General features: G+C 42.0%; 1 protein-coding gene across 1 annotated transcript; it reads left to right on the top strand.

Moving 5' to 3' along the window:
- Window positions 1–1,675: 1,675 nt before the first annotated feature.
- LOC138974517 (integrator complex subunit 14-like) lies at window positions 1,676–19,195 on the top strand. Its single transcript, XM_070347236.1, has 10 exons — window positions 1,676–2,156; window positions 4,841–5,011; window positions 8,562–8,777; window positions 9,558–9,721; window positions 12,900–13,066; window positions 13,858–14,002; window positions 14,290–14,369; window positions 14,788–14,972; window positions 15,633–15,698; window positions 17,452–19,195. Exons 1-10 carry the CDS (start codon window positions 1,995–1,997, stop codon window positions 17,680–17,682), a joined length of 1,587 nt encoding a protein of 528 aa, XP_070203337.1. The 5' UTR covers window positions 1,676–1,994; the 3' UTR covers window positions 17,683–19,195.
- The last annotated feature ends 6,069 nt before the right edge of the window (window positions 19,196–25,264 follow it).

Genomic DNA, 25,264 nt, shown 5'->3' with positions numbered 1-25,264 from the left:
TCTCGCCATATCTGGGTTTCTAAAGCAGCTAGATTCATGATCTTAGTGCTGACCATGTTTCCAAAGGCTGGGAAGCCGTTCTGATATCACCCAGATGCAAGATGGCTGCCAAGATGGCAGGTAAACGTCATTCACGCTCAAATCAATGTCACAGAAAAAATAAGGAAAACGCCATATTGTTTGTCTTTTGTCTGAAAGAACATGTTAGCATCCAGTCGAATTACTATTATACTATCCCAGGGGGCGACGAATACAAACGCTACTTTACAAGGTCGTTCGAAAAAAAAGTTAATCGCAATAATGCTGCAGAAAACCAAGTAAACATTATGCTTCAGAAAAACTGTTTTATTGCAGTAAAAAAACGTTGCTTCGGCGAAAGATGACATTATGCAGAAATGCTGCAGAAAAGACAGTTTTTCTCCAGCATTTCGGTTTTTCTTCAGAATAACTGAATAATGTCATAATCCGCCAAGAGCCAGTACAAAATGCTGCAGAAAAAATGTAAACAGGTTTTCTGCAGTAAAACAACAGCACCGTTTTACTGCAGCATTCTTGATTTCAATTTTACTGCAGTAAAATGTTTTGCTGCTGAAAAAAACGCTGCTTCAGCGAAAGATGACATTATGCAGAAATGCTGCAGAAAAGAACGGTTTTTCTCCAGCATTTGTCTTTTCTGCAGAATAACTGAATAAAGTCATAATCCGCTAAGGAAAGATATCACTACAGTCTGTGACAGTTTTTCTGGAGAAAAACGAACTACCTTGTAAAGTAGCGTTTGTATTCGTCGCCCCCTGGGATAGTATAATAGTTTGTTCCGCAGTGTACCAATCAGAAGGCGTGTAGCATAAGGGCATTATATTCAACTTCACAATGGCGGCCGAACGTGAAAAATTTCTGAAGCAAATCGAACACGAAGTGGACTACTGCGTTTGTCTGGGAAAATGTGACAATGTTGCTGACAGGTGCCATTGCTTAATTTGAAACTTTGAACTTCCGGCGAAAAGGAAGTCAGACAGACAAAGTACATTCGTGTCACGCACAAATATTCGGGTAATTCTGGATGACTCCATCTCTCGACAGAGGGGGGGAGGGGGGGGGGGGGCCGGGGGGCTTGCGTGCTCCAACATTATAATGAGCCAGTACAAAATGCTGCAGAAAAAGTGAAAACAGGTTTTCTGCAGTAAAACAACAGCACCGTTTACTTTTACTGCAGCATTCTTGATTTCAATTTTACTGCAGTAAAATGTTTTGCTCCAGAAAAACCCGTTGCTTCGGCGAAAGATGACATTATGCAGAAATGATGCAGAAATGCTGCAGAAAAGACAGTTTTTCTCCAGCATTTCTGTTTTTCTGCAGAATAACTGAATAATGCCAAAATGCTGAAGAAAAAGTGTAAACAGTTTTTCTCCAGTAAAACAACATCATCGTTTTACTGCGCGGCATTCTTGATTTCCATTCAGTTTACTGCAGTAAAACTGTTTTACTGCAGAAAAAAACGTTGCTCTCGCGAAAGATGACATTATGCAGAAATGCTGCAGAAACAAACAGTTCTTCTCCAGCATTTCTGTTTTTCTGCAGAATAACTGAATAAAGTCATAATCCGCTAAGGATAGAAAAAGGACACTTGAGTTTGGGGGAACACCGTACACTTGGCACCGGCTGAACCGGAAGTAAAACCTTTTATCATGGCGGCGAATATCTCAACCTGTGAAGTCAAATCTTGTATTTCCAGTCCTTGGACAAACTTTTAGCATTTTGTGTTCTTTTGGCATTGTATTTAAATGTGTACGATCGTGGCTACACTTTTTTTTTCTAGCTGAAACTTTACTTACACCAGTGATATTTTCTGTCGAGTGGCAGTTCATCCTGAGACACTGAAGTTCTGAACACAAGGACTGCGAGTGCGAATCCACAGACCACACTAGTTTTACAACATCAGATTTGCAACTGCAGGAATCTCAACACAGGTTCTCCGCTGGATTTAAAGCATAACCATGCCGACTGTAATCGTCTTAGATGTATCCCTGTCCATGTCTCGACCAGTGCCTATGGCTGACAGCAGTGAGGAGTACCAGCGCAGACATCTGGCTGTACACGGCATTAACACACTGCTGGACTTCATTGCTGCCAACGCTAAACTGGAGTTTACATCCTTGGTAATGACTCGTTGTTCTGTCTTTCTTTAAATCATTATTTTGGCGAATAATAAAGACTAATGAGAACGTCTTATGTTGGTACATTTAGCATTAAGGGTAAAGCTATCATAAGTTGAATTTTAATTTTAAGAATAAAATTTTAACTGTGGTACGTAAGGCTACTTATTTTCTGCGAAAACCTTCGAAAACCCCGAAAACCTCTGAAAAAACCTGAAAACCTTAATTTGAAATAACTAAATCTATCTTCAAAGTGAAGTTTTGGACATTCTTGCGAGAAGGCATGCTTGATTCATACTTCATGCTGTACCCTTATTTTTGTGTTTAGAGCCGGATTAATGACGAAGTTGATGCAACAATTTCAATGCAAGGGAGGTAACTCTTGTTATCCTTAAAACACACAAGTATTGATGACGTCATACGTCAGTTGGTAGAGCACTGGACTTGTGATCGAAAGGTCGCTGGTTCGAATCCGGGCCGGGACGGACACGGGTCAACTTTATGTGCAGACCCAGAGACGGAAGCCATGTCCCACCCGCGTGTCATCACAATGGCACGTAAAAGACCTTGGTCATTCTGCCATAAGTGCAGGTGGCTGAATACAATACAATACAATACAATACAATACAATACAATAACTTTATTAATCTCTAAAAGAGAAATTACATTGCTGAGCGTTTGTGTCCGTAATAATAACATAAATAAAACATTCAAAATAAACATTTGTTCTTTGTCCTGAGAAAATATAGTACATTGGTTATCACATAAGAAAGTATATTAAAAATAAATTAACATGCATTCACCATCAACAATGCACAAAAGAAAGTCAGCACCTTGCCGGTTATCACATATTGTCTAAGAGAGTAGAATGCAAAACAAAATCAACAATACTGAAACAATACAGAACACTGACCCCGTGCATCAGAGCGACAACACCAGCATCTACCGCCCCACCTGAGAATTGAAGATGTGAATTGCAGATGGAATGAACGAATTTCTGTAGCGTGTGGATCTTGCGGTTGGTTGTCTGAATCTGTTGCTCCTGTCTGTCCGTCTACTGTCAAATTCCGGTCTGAGTGGGTGCGAGTCGTCAGCCAAAATCTTCTACACCTAAACACGCAGACACCTGGGTAGCACGACTCCGTTGCTGCTAGCTTTCCACTGGAAGGAAGCGACCCGAATTTCCCAGCGATGGGACAATAAAGTAATGAAAATGAAAGAAATGAAATGGATACATGCACGCTCGCGCACGTAAATGGATAACTTTCATCAGCGACAAACCAAAAGATTCTCTTTTTTTTCCTGTTAAAAACCATGTTCAAATCATAAATGAAAACCACAATGAAGCTCACATTGTCTGGTTTCTGTGTTATTGTGCCTCAGAGTTCACTTTCTTCAAATACTTCTGCACCTTCGTCAATCCTCTCACGAACACGGACGCCATGGACGGTGAAAGTTGCAGATTTAAGTTAGATTTCAATCAAACATGTCAATAAAACACGATCTAACTCAAAGGACACATTTTTTATGGGTTTTCGGAGGTTTTCAGGTTTTGGGGGGGCTTTCGGAAAAAATATGTACAGGTACGTGAAACTGAAGCAACACCCATGCACAAATGCTTGGACTGAGTGTTCCAACATGCATTGATTTATTTCAATGCAATGGTACATTTTAATTGTAATAAAGACACTGGAACTGGAAGACCCTCCAGTTACTATAACTAATTGCATGAGGGAGCCCATTTTCCACTGACCACTGTGTGATCTTTACTCTGGCACCGGTGTAAGTGTAACAATGTTATTATTAGCTTTCTGTCTCGATATATACTCGAGACTGAAATGTTGTTTCCTGGTCAAATTAAAGTTCTAAGAGAACTTATTTAAGGACAAAAAGCATGTCAGTTTCTTGCATGTGAAGGAAATTGGTGGTAAAATTTAATAGATTTCACCCCAAAATTTATTTCTTCAAAAACGTGTAACGAGTGGTTACGTCCCTTGAATGAGAAGGGAAACATTTTAGGATGAATCAAATTTCCAAGTTTAAATAAAAAAATTGGTTGGACAAATTTGACACCATGAATGTAAAGTACCCAAGGTCAGGGTTTCATTACTAGTAGTGTGCCCTGCACCATTGGCGCATTAAATCTGAAAATGTCTCATCACAATTCCCTTCAGTGCGTCAAAGGGCGCATTGAGATTTCATACCACTGCGCCACCAATTGTACACTTTACATCGGATCACACACACACACACAGATAACACGATATATAGCGGCTAATTCTCAGATGGCACCATATTGCACCTTTAATCAAAACGCGTACATGTGCTTCTTGCATTAGACTAAATTTTCCGATTGAAATTTGGTTGAGGGGAACAAATGTCCCATTGCCTTTTTCTCCCAGGTTAAACCCTGCAAGGTCGATCGTCAGTACTATCGAAGGGTGTTTTTTGTTCAGTGTGGAGTTTATACAAGATCAACAAGGCTGAATCAGAAAGGTGACAGGGGAAGAAATCTGACATCGCTACCACCGGCAGTGATCTTTGCTTTCAATGTCTTTTTTTAACTGTGCTACACGTCCCAACTATTCTTCTGTCTATTTCTTCTTTAGACTATTATTATTAATTTCAAGGTCATCATTCAACTGACTTGTACCATGTGTGTCTTCTTGTTCTTTAACTTGTTTAAGGTTTGTTATTCTTACCTGTGGGAGCGCCTGGTTCCGTTCACAAGAGACTTTGAGTCTGTGAAGTGTGCACTGACCAACGTGGAGCTGTACAACAAGACCTGCATCGAGACAGCGCTGGCTGGCGTTGGTACAGTTGTGCAGGAAGAGTGGAGCAATGTAGTTCCCTGTCAGGTGAGACCGCTAAAGCTAACACAGTACAGTGAAACCCCCCTGGGCGGGGATATAGCTCAGTTGGTAGCGCGCTGGATTTGTATTCAGTTGGCCGCTGTCAGCGTGAGTTCGATCCCAGGTTCGGCGGAAATTTATTTCACAGAGTCAACTTTGTGTGCAGACTCTCTTCGGTGTCCGAACCTCCCCCCGTGTACACTACATTGGGTGTGCACGTTAAAGATACCACGATTGACAAAAGGGTCTTTCCTGGCAAAATTGCTTGGGCACAGTTAATAATTGTCTACCTATACCCGTGTGACTTGGAATACTAGGCCGTGAAAGGTAAATATGCGCCGAAATGGCTGCAATCTACTGGCCGTATAAAATTTCATCTCACACGGCATCACTGCAGAGCGCCTAGAACTGTACCCACGGAATATGCGCGATATAAGACTCATTGATTGATTGATTGATTGATTGATTTTAAGACTTAAAAAAAAGAGAAAAAATCAGGTCTTAAAAAAGAGGGAGTCTTAATTAAGATAAATTTAATGTAGAGAGGTTATGAAAAGAAAATCTGAGAAAACAGGGTCTTAAAATGGAGGGAGTCTTAAATTGGTGGGGGGGGGGTGTCTTAGAAGGGGGCTTTAACTGTAAGTGTAACAACAGAAGCAAATAGCTGTACATTTGTAGGCGTTAACCTTTGCCGGATGCCGCTTTTGACTACACACGCCCGACGATGCGGGTTTGTCTGAACCCATACATTTGAAAGAGGGTTTTCACCGTTTATTTCTCTAACGACGATGCGGGTTTGTCTGAACCCATACATTTGAAAGAGGGTTTTTACCGTTTATTTCTCTAACGACGATGCGGGTTTGTCTGAACCCATACATTTGAAAGAGGGTTTTTACCGTTTATTTCTCTAACGACGGGGTGGGTTCAGGGAAACCCACAGCGCTACTTCAGTGGGTGCATCGAGTTTCTCCCTTCACCGACTTCTTGCAGGGGAGGGAGAGGGGGAGGGGGAGGGAGAGACTGAGAGAGACTGAGAGACTAAAAAAGAGAGAGAGAGAGACTAAGAAAGAGAGAGAGAGAGACTAAGAAAGAGAGAGACTAAGAAAGAGAGAGAAAGAGAGACTAAGAAAGAGAGAGAGAAAGAGAGAGAGAGAGACTAAGAAGAGAGAGAGAGAGAGACTAAGAAAGAGAGAGAGAGAGAGAGACTAAGAAAGAGAGAGAGACTAAGAAAGAGAGAGAGAGAGACTAAGAAAGAGAGAGAGAGACTAAGAAAGAGAGAGAGAGAGAGACTAAGAAAGAGAGAGAGGGAGACTAAGAAAGAGAGAGAGAGACTAAGAAAGAGAGAGACTAAGAAAGAGAGAGAAAGAGAGACTAAGAAAGAGAGAGAGAGAGACTAAGAAAGAGAGAGAGAGACTAAGAAATAGAGAGAGAGAGACAAAGAAAGAGAGAGAGACTAAGAAAGAGAGAGAGAGACTAAGAAAGAGAGAGAGAGACTAAGAAAGAGAGAGAGAGAGAGACTAAGAAAGAGAGAGAGAGAGATTAAGAAAGAGAGAGAGAGAGAGACTAAGAAAGAGAGACAGAGAGAGAGAGACTAAGAAAGAGAGAGAGAGACTAAGAAAGAGAGAGAGAGAGAGACTAAGAAAGAGAGAGAGAGACTAAGAAAGAGAGAGAGGGACTAAGAAAGAGAGAGAGAGAGAAACTAAGAAAGAGAGAGAGAGAAAGAGAGAGACTAAGAAAGAGAGAGAGAGAGAGACTAAGAAAGAGAGAGAGAGAGAGAGAGACTAAGAAAGAGAGAGAGAGAGAGACTAAGAAAGAGAGAGAGACTAAGAAAGAGAGAGAGAGAGACTAAGAAAGAGAGAGAGACTAAGAAATAGAGAGAGAGAGACTAAGAAAGAGAGAGAGAGACTAAGAAAGAGAGAGAGAGAGACTAAGAAAGAGAGAGAGAGACTAAGAAAGAGAGAGAGAGACTAAGAAAGAGAGAGAGAGAGAGACTAAGAAAGAGAGAGAGAGAGAGACTAAGAAAGAGAGAGAGAGAGAGACTAAGAAAGAGAGAGAGAGAGACTAAGAAAGAGAGAGAGAGGGAGAGACTAAGAAAGAGAGAGAGAGGGAGAGACTAAGAGAGAGAGAGAGAGAGAGAGACTAACAAAGAGAGAGAGACTAAGAAAGAGAGAGAGAGAGACTAAGAAAGAGAGAGAGAGACTAAGAAAGAGAGAGAGAAAGAGAGAGAGACTAAGAACCTCCCCCCGTGTACACTACATTGGGTGTGCACGTAAAAGATCCCACGATTGACAAAAGGGTCTTTCCTGGCAAAATTGCTTAGGCACAGTTAATAATTGTCTACCTATACCCGTGTGACTTGGAATAATAGGCCGTGAAAGGTAAATATGCGCCGAAATGGCTGCAATCTACTGGCCGTATAAAATTTCATCTCACACGGCATCACTGCAGAGCGCCTAGAACTGTACCCACGGAATATGCGCGATATAAGACTCATTGATTGATTGATTGAAAGAGAGAGAGAGAGACTAAGAAAGAGAGAGAGAGAGAGAGAGAGAGAGAGACTAAGAAAGAGAGAGAGACTAAGAAAGAGAGACAGAGAGAGAGACTAAGAGAGAGAGAGACAGAGAGAGAGACTAAGAGAGAGAGACAGAGAGAGAGAGACAGAGAGAGAGAGAGAGAAACAGAGAGAGAGAGAGAGAGACAGAGAGAGACAGAGACAGTCAGATAGACAGACAGTCAGATAGACGGATAGACAGATAGACGGATAGACAGATAGACAGACAGAGCAACTGACAACAGACATACAGACAGAGAGATACGGACAGACAGACAGAGAGACAGACAGTCTCTTGGAGACAAACAGGCAGACAGACACTGTTCCGCCGCTTTGGTAAGTATGGGTGTAGCAGAACCCGCGCCGTCGGCAGAGGGATAGTTACAATCACTACTACTCTTTAAAAGTATGGGTTTGTGTGAACCCGCGCCATCGGTAGTGTTTATGTAAATTATCATAATCAATTAATTTTAATGTTTTGTCATGTACACACTAAAAATTTGCAGACAGAGAGCAAATTAGGTGTGTGAGAGATACTTAAAATTTCAAAACGATACCTTTAATGGTTCCAGAGTTACAATGATTTTAGTGTGTCTCTGGGTACAGGTGAACCCAGGAAGCACGGCAAAGGTTAAAGTCAGTAATTCCTTCATCTGTCGGTAAATGTAGCATTGGCTTTGTCTATGATATTTAGGAAAAAGACAGGATAGCCTTGTTTGTTTGTTTATAATTGTATGTGCTTGCTTTTGTGTGGCTCTGTCTATAATCTATGAAAAAGACAACTGACAAGATATATTTTGTAATTTTTGTTTATAATTATGTGTGCTTGCTTTTATGTTATGTATACATGTTCAAAAGTTTTTTCAGATACTGCTTGTTTTTTTTTTTAAATTGCTCAGTTCTTTGACAACTTGAGCTCTGGAATATGTTTACCACAGTGGCTTCTTGTTCCTGTGATCTATGCTAATGAATTTATTTGATTACAATCTAAATTCTTGACAGGTGATTGTGGTGACAGATGGGAGCTGTGGCATGGGCCAGGGGTCGCTGAAGCATTCCTTGCAGACGTACAACCAGCGTGACAGCACGGACAGCAAGTTTCCCCTGCCGTTCCCTTTCCCGGCCAAGCTGCACATTCTGTGTATCTCCAACCCCGGCGACTCAGACCTTAAGGCATCGTTGCCACTCTACCAGAAACTGATCGACATCAACGATCAGGTTGGGCATGTTAAATTATGGGCTGTCTGTGCATTTAAAAGGAAAAATTACTGTTTATCAGTTTGCTTCAGGAACAGGAACACTTAAAACCTGCATTGGTCCCCGTCACCATTTTTACTTCTATTTTAAGGTCTTTTCTTTGACCTATCCTCCAGCCTCTTACAATTCTTCACAGTAATTTTTTGACCAGTTTCTCATTGTCAGTTGTGAGGCCATAACCATTTCTGTCAGCTGCTACACCTGGCTGGAAAGTTACATACTGTACCTCAGTCATGCACGATAAGGTATTCGACATGAAAATGTTACTGTGCCTACAAATATTTAAATGAGTGAGATGGAAAAGAGGAGGGCAGGGATGTCACCATGTGCACCAGCTATTTCTCACTGTAGTCTGTTTTAATGTGTTTAGTTACCCACAGCATCCAACAAGCATTACAGTTTGATTTTGAGAAAAATAGATTTTGAGTCGGAGATTTTTGCTGGGGTTTTGTTTTTGATATTCATGTAAAAGACCTGATATATTTCAAATCGCCAAAAACCTTGCTGTCATTTCAGTAGAAGAGCCAGACTGTTTCACAGCGAGAAAAAGTTGATGCCAGGTGATCTCAGAAACTTCTAAAAAGTGCATACATTTTTAATGTCATTTTGGTCAAGTCAGAAAACTGGTAAACAGAGGTACCCAGAAAGGTGTCAGCAGCTGTAAATGTATAGGGGAACTGCTTTGTTTTGATTTGTTGCAGACATGACAAGTTTATTTAATGTTGCTTTTCGTCTTTGCAGGGGGGAGAAGTCTACTCCCCTGATAGCCCTCTTTCCTTCAAGACGGTGGAAGAGATGTTCCAGAGTTTTGCAGAGAAGACCTACACCCCGTTCCATGCTATGCTGCAGTGTGGAAACTTTAAGTGTCCTGTGCAGTTGCACCCTCGCCCAGAGCCATATGACAAGTATGTACTGTCAGGTGCTAGAATTTCTCAATCAAAAAACAGGAAAGGTTAGCTATTGGTTCAGTCGTGAGGTCAAGGTCAAACTTGACGCTAAGAACGATGCTTTCAAGAGCGACGACCAGGTGCGGTACAAGCAGGCCAAGGCAGAGGTCAAACGTGAGATCCGCCATGCAAAGACTACCTATCGCCAGAAGATTGAAGACCACTTCTCCTCGAACAACACCCGTGAGGTCTGGCGAGGCCTCCAGCAGGCCACAAACTATAAGCACAAGGCTGCGCCTTCAGACAATGTTGACCCTGACTTACCTGACAAACTGAATGTGTTTTATAGCAGGTTTGACCAGAAGAACCCCTCACTCGGTTACCGTCCTCCTCTCCCTGACGATGCGTCTCTTTTGGCGCCGGCATTTACCATCCAGGAGAGTGAGGTCAGGGGTCTCTTCCGTAAACAGAATCCAAGAAAGGCTTCTGGTCCTGACCTTGTCTAAACATCGACCTTGAGGTCCTGTGCTGACCAGCTCGCGCCTGTTCTTACTGACATTTTTAACACTTCTGTGCAGCAGATGTCTGTGCCACGGTGCTTCAAGTCTTCAGTAATTGTCCCAGTCCCCAAAAAGCCCAAGGTAACTCAGCTGAATGACTTCCGCCCTGTGGCACTGACATCTGTCATCATGAAGGTTCTGGAGCGGTTGATTCTGCGGCACCTGCGGGCTTTCACGGGTCACCTGTCTGACCCACTCCAGTTTGCTTACCAAGCCAACAGGTCCGTCGATGATGCCGTCGCCATGGGTCTTCATTTTGTCTTGCAGCACCTTGAGAACCCTCGCACCTACGCTAGAATGTTGTTCATTGATTATTCCTCCGCATTCAACACGATCATCCCTCACAAGCTCTTCCACAAACTGATTGGTCTCGATGTCCCTCTCTCTCTCTGCCACTGGCTTCTAGATTTCTTGCTTGACCGTCCTCAGGTCGTCCGACTCAACAACTCACTCTCTGCCTCACTCACTCTGAACACTGGTGCCCCGCAGGGTTGTGTTCTGTCCCCTCTACTCTTCACCCTTTTCACCAACGACTGCACCTCCGCTCACCCATCCACACACATAATCAAATTCTCAGACGACACCACCATTGAAGGCCTGATTTCTGACTCCAATGAGGACGCATACCGGGGGGAGGTTCAAAGAGTGGTCGAGTGGTGCTCTGAAAATGATCTCGAGCTAAACGTTCTTAAAACAAAAGAAGTCGTTATCGACCCTCGACGAAAGAAAGACCCCATCTTGCCCCTTGAAATAAATGGGGAAGCTGTGGAACAGGTCTCTTCATTCAAATTTCTCGGCACACTGATCTCTGAAGACCTGAAATGGGACGGGAACACCACGTCCATCATTAAGAAGTGCCAGCAGCGGCTGCACTTCCTGAGACAGTTGCGCAAGTTCCGTATGTCACAGCAAATCATGGCGCAGTTCTATCGCGCAGTCGTTGAGAGCACCCTGTGTTTTTCTATCACGGTCTGGTATGGCAGCACCACTGAGAAAGAGAAACAGCTACTGGAGAGCATTGTGCGGACAGCCTCCAAGGTCGCGGGCTGTGACTTCCCTTCCGTTGCCTCTATTTTTGAGTTGCGCTCAGGTCGAAAAGCAGGAAAGATTGTTCGCGACCCCTCCCACCCGGCAAACCACTTCTTCGAGCCTCTTCCATCTGGTAGGCGCTACAGAGCTTTGAAAGCCAGAACTAGTCGCTTTCGCTCTAGCTCCATCCCCCATGCTGTACTGACAACTCCTGTAGTGAAGACGTTGTAATATACTGTAGTTATAGGATTGGGGGGGGGGGGGGGGGGGTTCTTTTGTTACTTAGTCCTTTCACTGCATTCCATTACTGTTCTCATAACTTGTGATAGTGGAAGTATGTGCAATGTGGAATGGTCCTTTTTTAGGTGCTTGAGTAGTTCTGTGATGGTAGTAGTTTTGTGCAATGTGACTCTAGGTTAAGGTGCTTGAGTAGATCTGTGATAGTCTGTTAATACTGTTGTTTTAAACTGTCTAACTGGCTAGATTATGATTATATAATTTTATGTGATGATCTGACTAAATGACAATAATTACGTGTACCACTTACTCTTAAATGGATTATAATTTTTAGGTATTGTTCTAGTATTCACTAATGTTGCATTGATATTACTGGCACCCCTTTTAAACTGATATGGTTTTTACCTTTACAAGGCGACGATGTGAATTTGTGATGTAGATATGTGGCTGGTTATGTGTGAGTATGTAAGTAATTGTGTGTGTGTGTGTGTGTGTGTGAGTTGTGTCTGTGTGTGCATGACAGTGTAATGTACGTATGTATGCATGCATGGTGATGTGTGTCTGCATATGTGTCTGGTTGGTTTTTATTTTATTTTTACCGTGCCGTGCCAAGATGAAATCCTTTTGCAAAATTGGTGAATAAATATCTTGTATCCTTGTATCCTATTGGAACCTTGAAGTTTGACAAAACAATACATTCTGATTCACATGTACATTGGCCAAAAGGTCTTTGTAATGACAGACAGACAAATTATTAAGAGACAAATGAAACAAATGAAAGACTTAGGATGCAAGCCTTTCTTGTTTTTTGATTGTGGATTTTGGAACGTTAGCTGTTGATCAGTTTTTGGATTTCTGCTAGAATCTCTCTTGCTGATTATTGTGTTTCATAAACAGTTTGGACTATAATCTTGTGACATTTTGGTACTGACGCTTTGTTAGCTGTATTTTTACTTGACTGAGGCATCGGTGAGCTGTGGTGTGTGGATGCCAGGAGCTGTTCCTCTCACCCAGGACTCTACAACATGCTCTAATCAAGCATATTAAATGATCAATGTTCTTGAAATTCATGATAAATATTATGAACTCAGAGGCTATATAGCTTTAGTTATTTCTTGAAGACACTCTTAGTTTTTGAAAGAGACGAATATTTTTTTTAAGAAGAGCTACATTAATGTTTTGTGTAAATGTGTTTCATGAAATGTTCAGTTTAGACTGTGATATGGTTCCGTTGCCATGGTTTTTGAACAGAGGATGGAAAATATCCTGCACAACATGACATAATCTGTGGAAGTTGCTAGGGCATAAGACAATAAATGATCAATCTCGCAGCTTTTCTTAAATTTAAATTAATTTTATGTTTTTTACAGGGAACTGGATTTTCAGTGTGTTCACCGTGAGATGAGCAACACACTGAATGTGGCGGGTTTTCTGGACATAGCAGAGGTGGCCAGTCCCCCAACACTGTCCAGACATCTCATCCTGCCCACGTCCACCAGGGAACGCAACACAAAGTCAGACAGCAACGGTGGGGAAGGTACTGCTAGCATTTGATGATTTGTGGTCAGATAGGGACGGTTAAGAAGGCACTGTTTCTACTTCTTATCTGTGTGGGCATGGGGCCTGGTAGCTCAGTTGGTAGAGCAATGGACTTATGATCCTTGGAACATGGGTGTGAATCCATGATGTTGTGAGGTCAACTGCAATCGTCTTCATTCGCAGAGTCAGAAATGGAATCTGCCGTGGCACGTAAAATACTTCAGTCACTCTGCCAGAAGTGCAGGTGGCTGTTTACACCTAAACACACTCATACCTAGGTTGTGCGACTCTTTGTGTTGTTAGCTTTCAACCAGGAGGAAGCAATCGAATGAGATAATAAACTAATGAGAATTTAAAGAACAAAAATTTGCAATCATAGAAAAAGATTAATTGAAATTGGACTCATCAGAGATCACAAATATGGACAGGGACCATGGAGACCAGAGCAGTTTCATCAATAGTTGGGTTTAGGGTAGCTCCTAAGTGCAGGGGATCCTGCACATTATGTCTATTGTTTCAGGAAATTCCGAGTTTTGTTTCTTGATGCTGGTTATGAAACTTCTGTTCTTGTTTTCATGTGTGTTGGTTCTACAGACTTGTGTATAATTTGCTGTTAAAAGGCAGTGAGTTTAAAGATAGAGGTATGTTTAGAGACTGAATAAACACAAAATAAATTAGAGGATCTTGAAGTAGGTGTCATTTAAATCATAGCCTGCTGAAAGAGATGACAGTGAAGTCAGCTTCTGGCTTGTATTATCGGTTTGTTTGATTGTTTCTGGGGTTTTTCAGATACCAACAAGGATGGTACTAAGTCGGCAGGAGTGAAGACAGAGGAGGAAGAAGACGGAACAGAGGATGGGAAAACACCGTCTTTTGCTGTTCTGCTTCATGGCAGCCTAAAGGTGGAAAGCATGGTGGCCATCACAAAGATTGGGTACGTTGTTGTTGGCGCTGGTGAAAATAGTTAAAAACCGAGAATGCGTATTGAAAGTTTAAAGGAGAAAAATATGGTATTTGTTTTGTAGATACGATAAAGAAGGGTATGGGAGACGGCTTGATGTGCCACTGCCAGGAGAGAGTTAGGGAAAAAGAGTAAATGAAAAAAAGAAAGGAATGGGGGGGGGGGGGGGGGGACACAACACTGTGCTGTAATGGTTGCTTGGAACACAGGAGCTTCTTCATGAAATTTGTGTCTAAGTGCCACTGTGTGTATACTTACAGGGAAGACTGGTACGGCATGCTGTATTCATGGGCTGACAGCAAAAAGAAGTCCAACCTCATGTTGTCTGTCTTTGAGCCAGGTGAGAGAACAATACATGTGTGCAGAAAAAGTGTTCAAGTGATGACTTCCACGTGTCATTAGCTGGCTGTCATTAGTGAGAAAGGAACTGGAGAATAGGTAGAACTATGTTGAAGTAGTACCTGTACCAAAAAAGACCAAGGAACCAAATGTCAAATATATGATTGTGAAAACTTATATGCACAGCAACGTCACTTGTCTTACTTTCTTCATGCCCTGTTTTCCTTTGTATTGCCAGGTTCAGGAAGACTGCCTTTCAAAGCTAACAGGGCATTTGTGTCCTATCCTCTCTTGAAGCATGATTATCTTCACATAATCATTTCGATTTTGTTTTGGTACAGGTCAGGAGAACACTTAATCCATCCACCATCGCATGTTTACTTTGTTAAACGTTTATCACAACAATCCTTTTGCTACAGGTTTGGACAATACCCCTTGGCTAGGCAACCTGGAAAGCTTGTGTCCAGCTTCCATGGTGCCTCTCCCTGTGTTGTCCCCCACTCAGCCCTCACCTCAGCCTCTGCCCCACTTCCCTGTGCGGCCAGGGGAGAAACGCAGCTACGCTCAGAGCTGTGTTGTCTGGATTAAAGACACAGGCCTTCAGGTTAGTATAGCTGAAATAATGGATGTCTGTGTGTGTTTGTGGTGTTATATTTTCTTCTTCTTCTCCTGTGTTCATGGGCTGCAACTTTCACATACACTCGTGTTTTTTGTGCGAATGGGGTTTTACGTGTATGGCCAATTTTTCCGCCCGCCATTTGGACAGCCATACTTCGTTTTTTGGTGGGAGTATATATGATGTTAATTTTCAGAACATTCTGGGAACAGACTCATACTTATATATATTTAAACCAGCTTCAGCCATTTTTATTTTAAGCACGCTTTGACTGTTTGAGTTAGCTGCCTCGAAATGAAGATCAGTTGAGATTTTTATGAGTAGCTGAATGTGGTGAATCATTAAATTTACAGTCTGGACTCGGTTTTTGTCCTGTGAACTTGTACCAATGATTATCATAGGAGATGGGTATATCAGAGGATAGAAAGTGCACCACTGAATCAGAAAAGCAAGACCACCATTGACTCAGCAAAGCAAGACTACAGTGTATAGCATCCTTTCAATCTGTTAGGGTGTGTTACAAATGGCCAAAACTAGACTGATCTCTGTTTGTTGAGTAGATGAGTCAGTGACTGATAATCAAACCTTGTTCACAGAGCATTTGCTATTTCAACTGAATTTGCTCATTTTTCTTTTCTCTTTTTTCAGTCTGATATGCAGAAGGTACTACGTCATGCGCGCAAGTTACCAGACAAACAACAGCAATTCTACAAGGTTAGTTGTCTAGGCAGAGGTTGATAGTATATATATATATATCCCATGACCTCCCTTCTTTGTCTCTGTTACTTCAGTATGGGTATATATGTTGTATTTTTATAGCTCAATAAATACATCATGGACTCAAAAAAATATATGATAGTGCAGATTCCGATTTGGGCGAAGAACTACTTTGCTCCCGACCTTTGACCTCGCGCCGAACAATGTGACACATTTGTATGAAGTTCCAAAATCGTATTGCACGGCTCAGAAAACCATATCAGTTGCACGCAAAAATGAATCTCAGAACTGATCTGATGTATGAGATGCAATAAGCAAACGTTTCTTTCATTATGAAAGCAATGCAGGTGGGAAAAAACGAACATTCAACTTACAAGATAACCAGATGCTAGCGAACCAAAACAAAAACACGAGTACCCTCCCCTTGCTTCGTTAGCAGACGACTTTTGAGAATCTGTCAGACCGTCCTTACCTGGCACGGTTGGGCTTCGCTATCATCAGCTGTTTCACGTGTTTTGCGAGCAAGTCTACTCTTTTGCCTGGCTCTGCAGTAAGTCCACATTGGCGATGAAGGTATCTAAGAACTTAACATGTGTGTATTTTTCCGTAATCCAGTCATATTCTTTCAAAATGCAATCAAGCGGCGGTGACAGACTTGGGTCCTGTTTTCCTCGCACCCATACCAGTTTAGGTTCATGCAAACACACTCGCAAAACATGTAGATACATTTCAAATAGGGAGCAAATGGTTAAATCTACATATGTGTTCCCTAAAATTTGCTTCTCTGTCAATAAGACTAATTGTATAATAATGCGTTCGAAAAAAACAACGTGGAATCGATTCTGAATCGAGTCGAGTAAGCCAAATGGGGGCCAAACCGGTTTCCCCGTTCCGCCGACCTGAAACGCAAAAGAATTGTGCGCTTCAACTAAATGGATTTCTATACGACTTCATTACTTTCTTGCAACTTATGAACCTTTACTTAAAGCTTTTAAACGGTCTGAAAGTAGTGTTACCGCGTACTTATAGATGCACTCATTCGTTTTATTTTTTCAGCGACGGTCACTTAGTTTAAGGTTGCAAAAAGGCCAAGTCTCGCTGAAAACACTGTTTCACACTCCACAGATCGCAACAGTGCCGCTAGTAGTCTACACTTTGTGTTTGATGGTAGAATGGGATATACAGATTACAACACTCGTGGTTTTTTATATGGCTTGTATTTCAGTCAAGACCCAGCGGGAATATCAATCGAGAGCCACTCGCCAAAGGCTCGTGTCTCCCGATGATATTCATCCGCTGGGTCTTGACTGAAATACAAGCCATATAAAAAACCACTCGTGTTGTAACCTATACATATATATATGAGGTCTAAGTGTGAAAGACACATTAGGAGAGTTTTCTGTATGCTCAAAAACTCAGGCCTTCTTTGAATGATTACAGCAGAAGACCATACTAATGAATTTATCTGACTCTCCATACTAATTTGGAATGAACCAAGTACGCAGAAAAAAGTTTTTAAAATGGGCAGAGTATTTAGAAGTAGGTAAGAAGTAGTTAGAAGTAGGTGTTGAATCCATTCAGCATATTTGGGGGGGTGTCCGGAACTCACCAGTTTATGGTTTTATGTTGGCAAAACCAGATAATGGAATCCTGAACTTGTGATCTTTTTTTTATTCATCTGGTGCTACGAGTGTACAAAAAATGGGTCAGTACGTTTTGTAGTAATTTATACTTTGTTCTGAATTTGCAGGAAATGAATCGGATACGGAGGGCTGCGCTTTCATTTGGGTTCCACGAATTGCTAGAAGCAATGGCCACGATGCTGGAGAGAGAGAGTATGTTACTGCCTGGCACAGCTCATCCCAGTGCCTCCATGCAGCTCTCACACGCAGCCAACGGTCTTCGCTCCCCTGCAGCACTGGATATTGTTCACACCATCATGCCTCTACAGACCAACTTTGCCGCTGGAGACAGGGCATAACGAGGTGGGCATAATGCTGGAGAGAAAGTGCATATTATTGCCTAGCACAGCTCACCCCAGTGCCTCCATGCAGCTCCCACATGCAGCCAACGGTTTACGCTCCCATGAATCACTGGACATTGTGCACTGTGACCATCATGCCGCTGCAGACCAACTTTGCTGGGGATACGGCATAACTAAAGTGTACGTTACTGCCCAGCACTGCTCACTGCAACGCCTCCATGCAGCTAACGGTCTATGCTCCCCTGCAGCACTGGATAGTGTGCACACCATCATGCCTCTACAGACCAACTTTGCTGCTGGAGACAGAGCATAACGAACTGGCCATAATGCTGGAGAGAAAGTGTCGGTAATTGCCCAGCACAACTCACCCCAGTGCCTCCATGCAGCTCCCACATGCAGCCACGGTCTACGCTGCCCTGCAGCACTGGATATTGTGCACACCATCATGCCTCTATACAGACCAACTTTGCCGCAGAGGATAGGGCATAACGAAAGTGTACAGTACTGCCCAGGACTCCTCAGTGCAACTCCTCCATACAGCCAACAATCTATGCTCCCCTGCAGCACTGAATATTGTGCACACCATCATGCCTCTACAGACCAACTTTGCTGCTGGAGACAGGGCATAACAAATTGCCATGTAATCCCGGCCTCGGCCGCCTGGTGGGTTAAGTGTGGAGATTTTTCCGATCTCCCAGGTCAACTTATGTGCAGACCTGCTAGTGGCTTATCCCCCTTCGTGTGTACACGCAAGCACAAGACCAAGTGCGCACGGAAAAGATCCTGTAATCCATGTCAGAGTTCGGTGGGTTATAGAAACACAAAAATACCCAGCATGCTTCCCCCGAAAGCGGCGTATGGCTGCCTAAATCAGTAAATGCATGGGTGCAACTCTGCCGGCTACACGCCGGCAGCCGGTTTTTGGTTTCATCGGCTGCCGATGTTTTTCTTCCAGGAGAGTTTTTTTTTTGGCATTTTAAATACTAAAAAAGCTGGACCCCAACTTTTGCCGGTTTTTGGAATTTTCCAGGTTGCACCCATGTAAATGGCAAGGTAAAAACGGTCATACACGTAAAATTCCACTCGTGCAAAAACACGAGTGTACGTGGGAGTTTCAGCCCACGAACGCAGAAGAAGAAGAAGAAGAAGAAATTGCCATGTTGCTGGAGAGGGATTGTATGCTACTGCCCAGATCACCCCAGCATGTCCATGCAGATCTCGCATGCAGCCAACGGCCTACGTTCCTCTGATGTCTTGGGTGTTGTGCACACTATCATGTCATAACAACACAACTTTACTGCTGGGGATAGGACATAATGAAATGGCCACGTTGCCAGAGAGAAACCAACGCCTACATTCTCAGGCTATCCTGGATAATGCGCACACCATCTAGCCACTATCTTTCACGTGGCTCTTGCCGTTGCGTGCAGCCAAAGTCTATGCTCCCCCTCTGTTGTGCGAATCATCATGCCACTGCACACCAACTTTGCTGCTGGGGATAGGGCATAACTTTGATTGAGCTATAGGGTTCTGTATGAAATTTGCATTTAGTCTTTCTTTTTCTTGCTGAGTGTATGTACAGTCCAGAGAGGAGACGGACATGGTGTGAGCTTGTCCAGGGGGGTATATGAACATCTCAGTGGCAGGGGGATGGAAGCACTTGTTAATGAGTGGGAGTGTGTATGCGCGTGGTGTGCACGAGGATGTATGCACGTGAGTGATATTTGTAAATGTGTATTATTATAATATCATCTTTGTATTTATATTATTGAAATTGTTATATCTCGATGTACAGCGCTAAGAGCATAGTTAAATTTGTGAAGCGGCGCTATATAAGCTATCTTTATTATTATTATTATTTATTATAACAAAAAGGCTACAATGATTGAATGGGACTGGGAGTGTACGTTACTGCCTGGCTCAGCTTTTATCCGAGCTATTTCACGTGGCTCTTGCATGCAGCCAAAGGCTGTGCTCCCCTGCTGCATTGGATATTGTGCAAACCATCACTGGACTGCATACCAACTTTGCTGCTGGGGATAGGGCATAACACAATGGCCATGATGCTAGAGAGGGAGTATTCCTTTACTGTCCAGTCCAGCTCACCCAAGTGCTTCTGTGCAGCTGTTACACTCAGTCTTTCCTGCTGCACCAGTAATTGTGCACACCATATATCGACTCTACTTCTCTGCAGGCATGGGGCTTAAAACTCAAATACATCATGTGAGTTTTCTGGTTGCTCTGAATACTTTGACTTTGTGCAATTTCATGTTTCTGAATTAGCAAAAACGTTTCTGCAGTATAGAGGGAATAAACTCTCACGGTATACAGGGAATAAACTGTAACTCTCAAATGCAGCCAGTGGTCTCCTGGATATCGTGTACACCTTCAGACACAAAACTTTGCTGCAAGTTATTTGGGATAAACTTCAATGGATGTGTTCATTCACAGTCTTCAGTGCGGTGCTGGATTACACAGAATACTGATCACACCATCCAGCCACTATATTTGTCTTTGCTGACAGCTGTCAAGGACAAAAACGCAGCAGCGTAACAGTAACTTGAGTAAGACTAAGAGTGATCTCTGCTCTCCTGCCATGCTGAAGATTGAGCGCTCTTTCATGTTTCTTCAGACAGTCTTTTTCTACCAGAGGTAGAGGATGAAATCTTGACCATGAAATGATGAATGCATTTGTGACTTTTTGTGTAGTTCTAGATCTCATGTGACATTGCGTGAAAGATGTGATGTGGATGACAATGTATAGACATTACACTGCAAGATTGTTATATTTGTGTGTACGTATGTGCATGAATGTATATGGTTGTGTGTGTGAGTGTCACTGAGTGTGTGTGAGTGTCACTGAGTCACTGACCGAGTGTGTGTGTGTGTGTGCGTGTGTGTGTGTGTGTGTGTGATATATATATAATGCATAACAACCTGTGATTAAGATGTGTGAAATGTTAGAAAATTAAACTCTTTCTTCAAGTTCACATTTCAAAATGTTATTCAAATGATGAAACAAACCATGTAGTAAATACTACATTTCTAATAATTGTGGAGGCCAGGTACAAGATATCTCTGCCCTTGAAGCAAGATTGCTATTTTCATTTGGCAAGTGGCGTATATAATATTGTACTCACTACTGTACAATTCATTTGACTGCCTGTTCAAGGCAGATACTTTTTAATGCTTTTTGCAGATCTGTGCAGTTTTAGAGAGTGTATAGATCTAGAAACTAAGAAATTTCACCCAGAAATTCATACTTAGCAAAATCAAAGCATTAGAATGGAAAGCACTTGATCAATCTTTCCATCCAGCTACGTGTATAAATTATATGTGAGGAATAAAGGGTTACCACTGTACTTTAGAACAAATAAAGTACTCCTCGGATAAGGTGACCTCCCTTGGGACCAAAACAAATCGTGATCTTATCCGAGGGACACGTTAACCGATCCTCGGATAAGATCAATTTCAGTAGAAAAAATTGACCTTATCCGAGGAGATCAGAGTTTAGTTTGAGGCCCCATAAAAGACTTCCCGCCAATTGAAAGTCAATGACGTGATAATGGGCAGATCCAGAGAGAGACACACAGTGACATACATACTGCCGCTGACACAGAGACCATCAGCTGCATTAGAGAGAGAGAGAGAGAGAGAGAGAGAGAGGAGGTGAAGTAAGACAGACAGACATAGACAGAGAGGAGAGACACAGACAAACTGATCATGACAGACAGAGATAAAGAGAGGAGACGGAGAGAGAGACATAGAGTTAACAAGTCGCGTAAGGCGAAATTACTACATTTAGTCAAGCTGTGGAACTCACAGAATGAAACTGAACGCACTGCATTTTTTCACAATGACCGTAGTCCGCCACTTGTGCATAACGGAGTGAAACTGACGAGCCTGTTCAGCGCGGTAGTGGTTTCGCTGTGCTGCATAGCACGCTTTTCTGTACCTCTCTTCGTTTTAACTTTCTGAGCGTGTTTTTAATCCAAACATATCATATCTATATGTTTTTGGAATCAGGAACCGACAAGGAATAAGATGAAATTGTTTTTAAATCGATTTCGGAAATTTAATTTTGATCATAATTTTTATATTTTTAATTTTCAGAGCTTGTTTTTAATCCAAATATAACATCTTTATATGTTTTTGGAATCAGGAAATGATGTAGAATAAGATGAACGTAAATTTGGATCGTTTTATATAAAAACAAAAAAAACAAACAATTTTCAGATTTTTAATGACCAAAGTCATTAATTAATTTTTAAGCCACCAAGCTGAAATGCAATACCGAAGTCCGGCCTTCGTCGAAGATTGCTTTACAAAAATGTCAATCAATTTGATTGAAAAATGAGGGTGTGACAGTTCCGCCTCAACTTTTACAAAAAGCCGGATATGACGTCATCAGAAGTATTTATCAAAAAAAATAAAAAAAATTCCGGGAATATCATTCACAGGAACTCTCATGTCAAATGTCATAAAGATCTGTCCAGTAGTTTGGTCTGAATCGCTCTACACACACACACGCACAGAAAGACAGACACACACACACACACACACACACACACCACGACCCTCGTCTTGATTCCCCCTCTATGTTAAAACATTTAGTCAAAACTTGACTAAATGTAAAAAGAGGGAGATCGAGAGAGAGTAGGGGGGGGGGGGGGGGATTGAAAGGAAGAGAGAGAGAGAAAGAGAGAGAAAGAGAGAGAGAGAGATTGGAGGCTGAGAGCCGAGAGAAAGAGACATGATAGAAGAGAGAGAGATGGCCAGAGGGGCAAAGATAGAGAGAGAGGAGAGGGGTCGGAGACTGAGAGTGAGAGAGAGACAGACAGACAGAAACAGAGACCACGAGAGAAGAGAGAGAGAGGGGGAACGAAAGAGAGAGAGAGAGAGAGAGAGAGAGAGCTTCCAAATATCTCAAATCTTCAACAATGTATTTTATTTTGGCCTAAAATTGGCACTACTCAAATATCACTTATGACATGCATTACAACATGAGGTCAGTTCTAGCCTCATGCCTCTGCAGAAGGGGAGCGGGCACACTGCAGTTACATCTGTCATCATCCACGGGTCTCACTCTGTCAAAGTGGTTTCCGTTGGCAATTTGATTGGTTCAGCGACTTTTTTGGCGGGAACTATTTTCCAAGTTTTATTTGCGAAAGATTTCCTCATCCTTCTCTTTGGGGTAAAATAATCGGGCCAAATAATCTGATGACGTTTACATTTGTGCGTCACTTCTCTTTTGACGTCATATGTGACCCTCCACCACGGAATGAGTCGGATGTCACCTCGCAGGGTTCTGCGCTAAGCCTTATATACGTCCGGGGGTGTAAGGTATCAGTGTGAGGATCACCTTAGACACAGGCTTATAACTCAAAAAGTGTTCGATCTTTTCTAAAACGGTTTTCACCACTGGATAGAGTTTCAAAATCTCTTTTAGAAAATGTAAAAATATAAAAATCATGCAAAGGTGACATGCGACTCATTCCGTGGTGGAGGGTCACATATGGAGAAAAAACCTCTGTCAAGGCCACAGGAGCTTGTATCCAAACACCGGTCGATAATTATTTACTCCTTATTCCATTTATTTACTCCTTATTCCATACAGTCTACTACTACTATTTACTACTTATTATTATTTATTTACTAATAAATAGTAGTAGTAAGGGTAAGCATGCAGCAGTAAATAATAAGCATGCAGGAGTAAATAATTATCGACCGGTGGTTGGATACAAGCTCCTGTGGTCAAGGCCGCAAAATTGGGAGATTTTTTTCCGTTTCCGTTTCGCTTGATCTTAAGCGGTGGTCTTCTGCATTTAGAGACCAGAGCGGGGGTCACCTAAAAAGAGGTGTTCCCATATCCGAGGTCACGCTAAGCGAGGTTTTCTTAGTCATACAAAGAAGGCTTTAGGTCGGGACCAACACCCTGATTGATGTTATCAGAGGTGTGACCTTAAACGGTAGTGACGTTAACCGGGGAGTACTGTAGTTGGACTACCTGTTGTAATTTCCATCCTATGAGTAAGGGCAAGAGGTCTCTGCACCATTATTACTCATCAAGATGCATGGAGAGCAACAAGGCTAGACTTAACTCATTGTCTCCCAGGTACGGATATATATATCCGTACCCACTCATTTGGCTCTATCTGACCAGGTACAGATGTATCCGCTCAGACTGTTAGCTTCAGTCTGTTCCTGTAACGGCGATCTAATGCCTGCATTCCAGCGTGTTGATACACAGTTACTACACAGTTACTACAATTCTGAGTGGTCTCGGCTAAAAAAAACTTGGTCAACATAGGTGGGGTAGAAAGTGTTAAGCGGATAACATATTAACAACTCAGTATATAAATATATTCTGTGTCCTGGATTTGCTCCAAACAAATCCATGGGCCGAGAGCTTAGTGGTGTTAAGCTGAAAGGTCCTGTAGTGCAGTCTTTTTTTTTCATGGCCAAGCTGCACGCAGTTTTATAAACCATTCAAACTAAGGGTCATGTACTACCTAGATCCTCTCCAGTTCAAAGGAAAGTAAACATGTCTGAAGTTTCATCATCTTACTTTGTATTTGTTTTTTCTTGACGTAAGTGATTGTGTCAGCTCTCACTGTACATATACACGCACAAAGAAGAGAGATGGGAGTCAACAAAGAAAAAAATGACTGAACACATGAAGACATTCTGAAGAGACCAAATTGTTGAAAACAAGCAGACTTGTTTGCATTTGATAGGGTTTATTTGATCAAGATGTACACCAATGTGCCATCGGATGTAGTTCATTGTTTGATTTATCTTTTGCTGTCTTTTCTTCCCCATACCACACACACACACACACACACAATTTGACGTCACAACAGATTCTAATCTACATTCTCACCCAGTATCGGAAGAGATCACTGTGTCATTCTGGCCAGTTCATATCACATGTTTTATGCCCACCTCAAGGGAACTGTATACACATTTCAAATCACAGACTAATGGCAATGATTTAAAAAGAAATCTTTCGTAACACATTAATGATTAAGTCACAGTCACTGCAAAAGGGAACACCAGTCTTTTTCACAAGAAACACAGCTTGTGTATGTGTTTGACATTGGTAAACAATACAGTCCATTTCATTTGTGAAGAGGCTCAGTTATTATGATCATCAATACAATACAAAAATATCAATTTATCATCTATTAGAACACTCTTTACTAACATATTTATAAAAAAATTACCAACAAACATAATTCACATTTCATAGGGAAACAAAAACGAGCTATATGAGTATGGACTCAAATTATCGCTTGAAATCCCATAGTACAGTGGAACCCCCCTTGTAAGACCCCCCAAATTTAGCATTCCCTCCCTGTAAAGACCCTCTTTTCTCAGACTTTCTGTTCATAACCTCTGTAAATTTAACTCCATTTTAAAGGTCCTTGTCTACATTTTTATACCGAAATCGCCATTTGACCATTAAAATGCAGAGTCTATTATCTACAAATATCAACAATACACCCCCTTTCGATCAAGAAAGACAAAGCCAGTGTAGCCGTTTGAAAATTCTTTGTAGTATTCCAGCGTAGTACTC

This window comes from Littorina saxatilis, linkage group LG1, assembly GCF_037325665.1.
Source record: "Littorina saxatilis isolate snail1 linkage group LG1, US_GU_Lsax_2.0, whole genome shotgun sequence".
NCBI lineage: Eukaryota > Metazoa > Mollusca > Gastropoda > Littorinimorpha > Littorinidae > Littorina > Littorina saxatilis.
The sequence above is the reverse complement of the archived record's forward strand: the minus strand, read 5'-3'. Positions and strand labels throughout refer to the sequence as shown.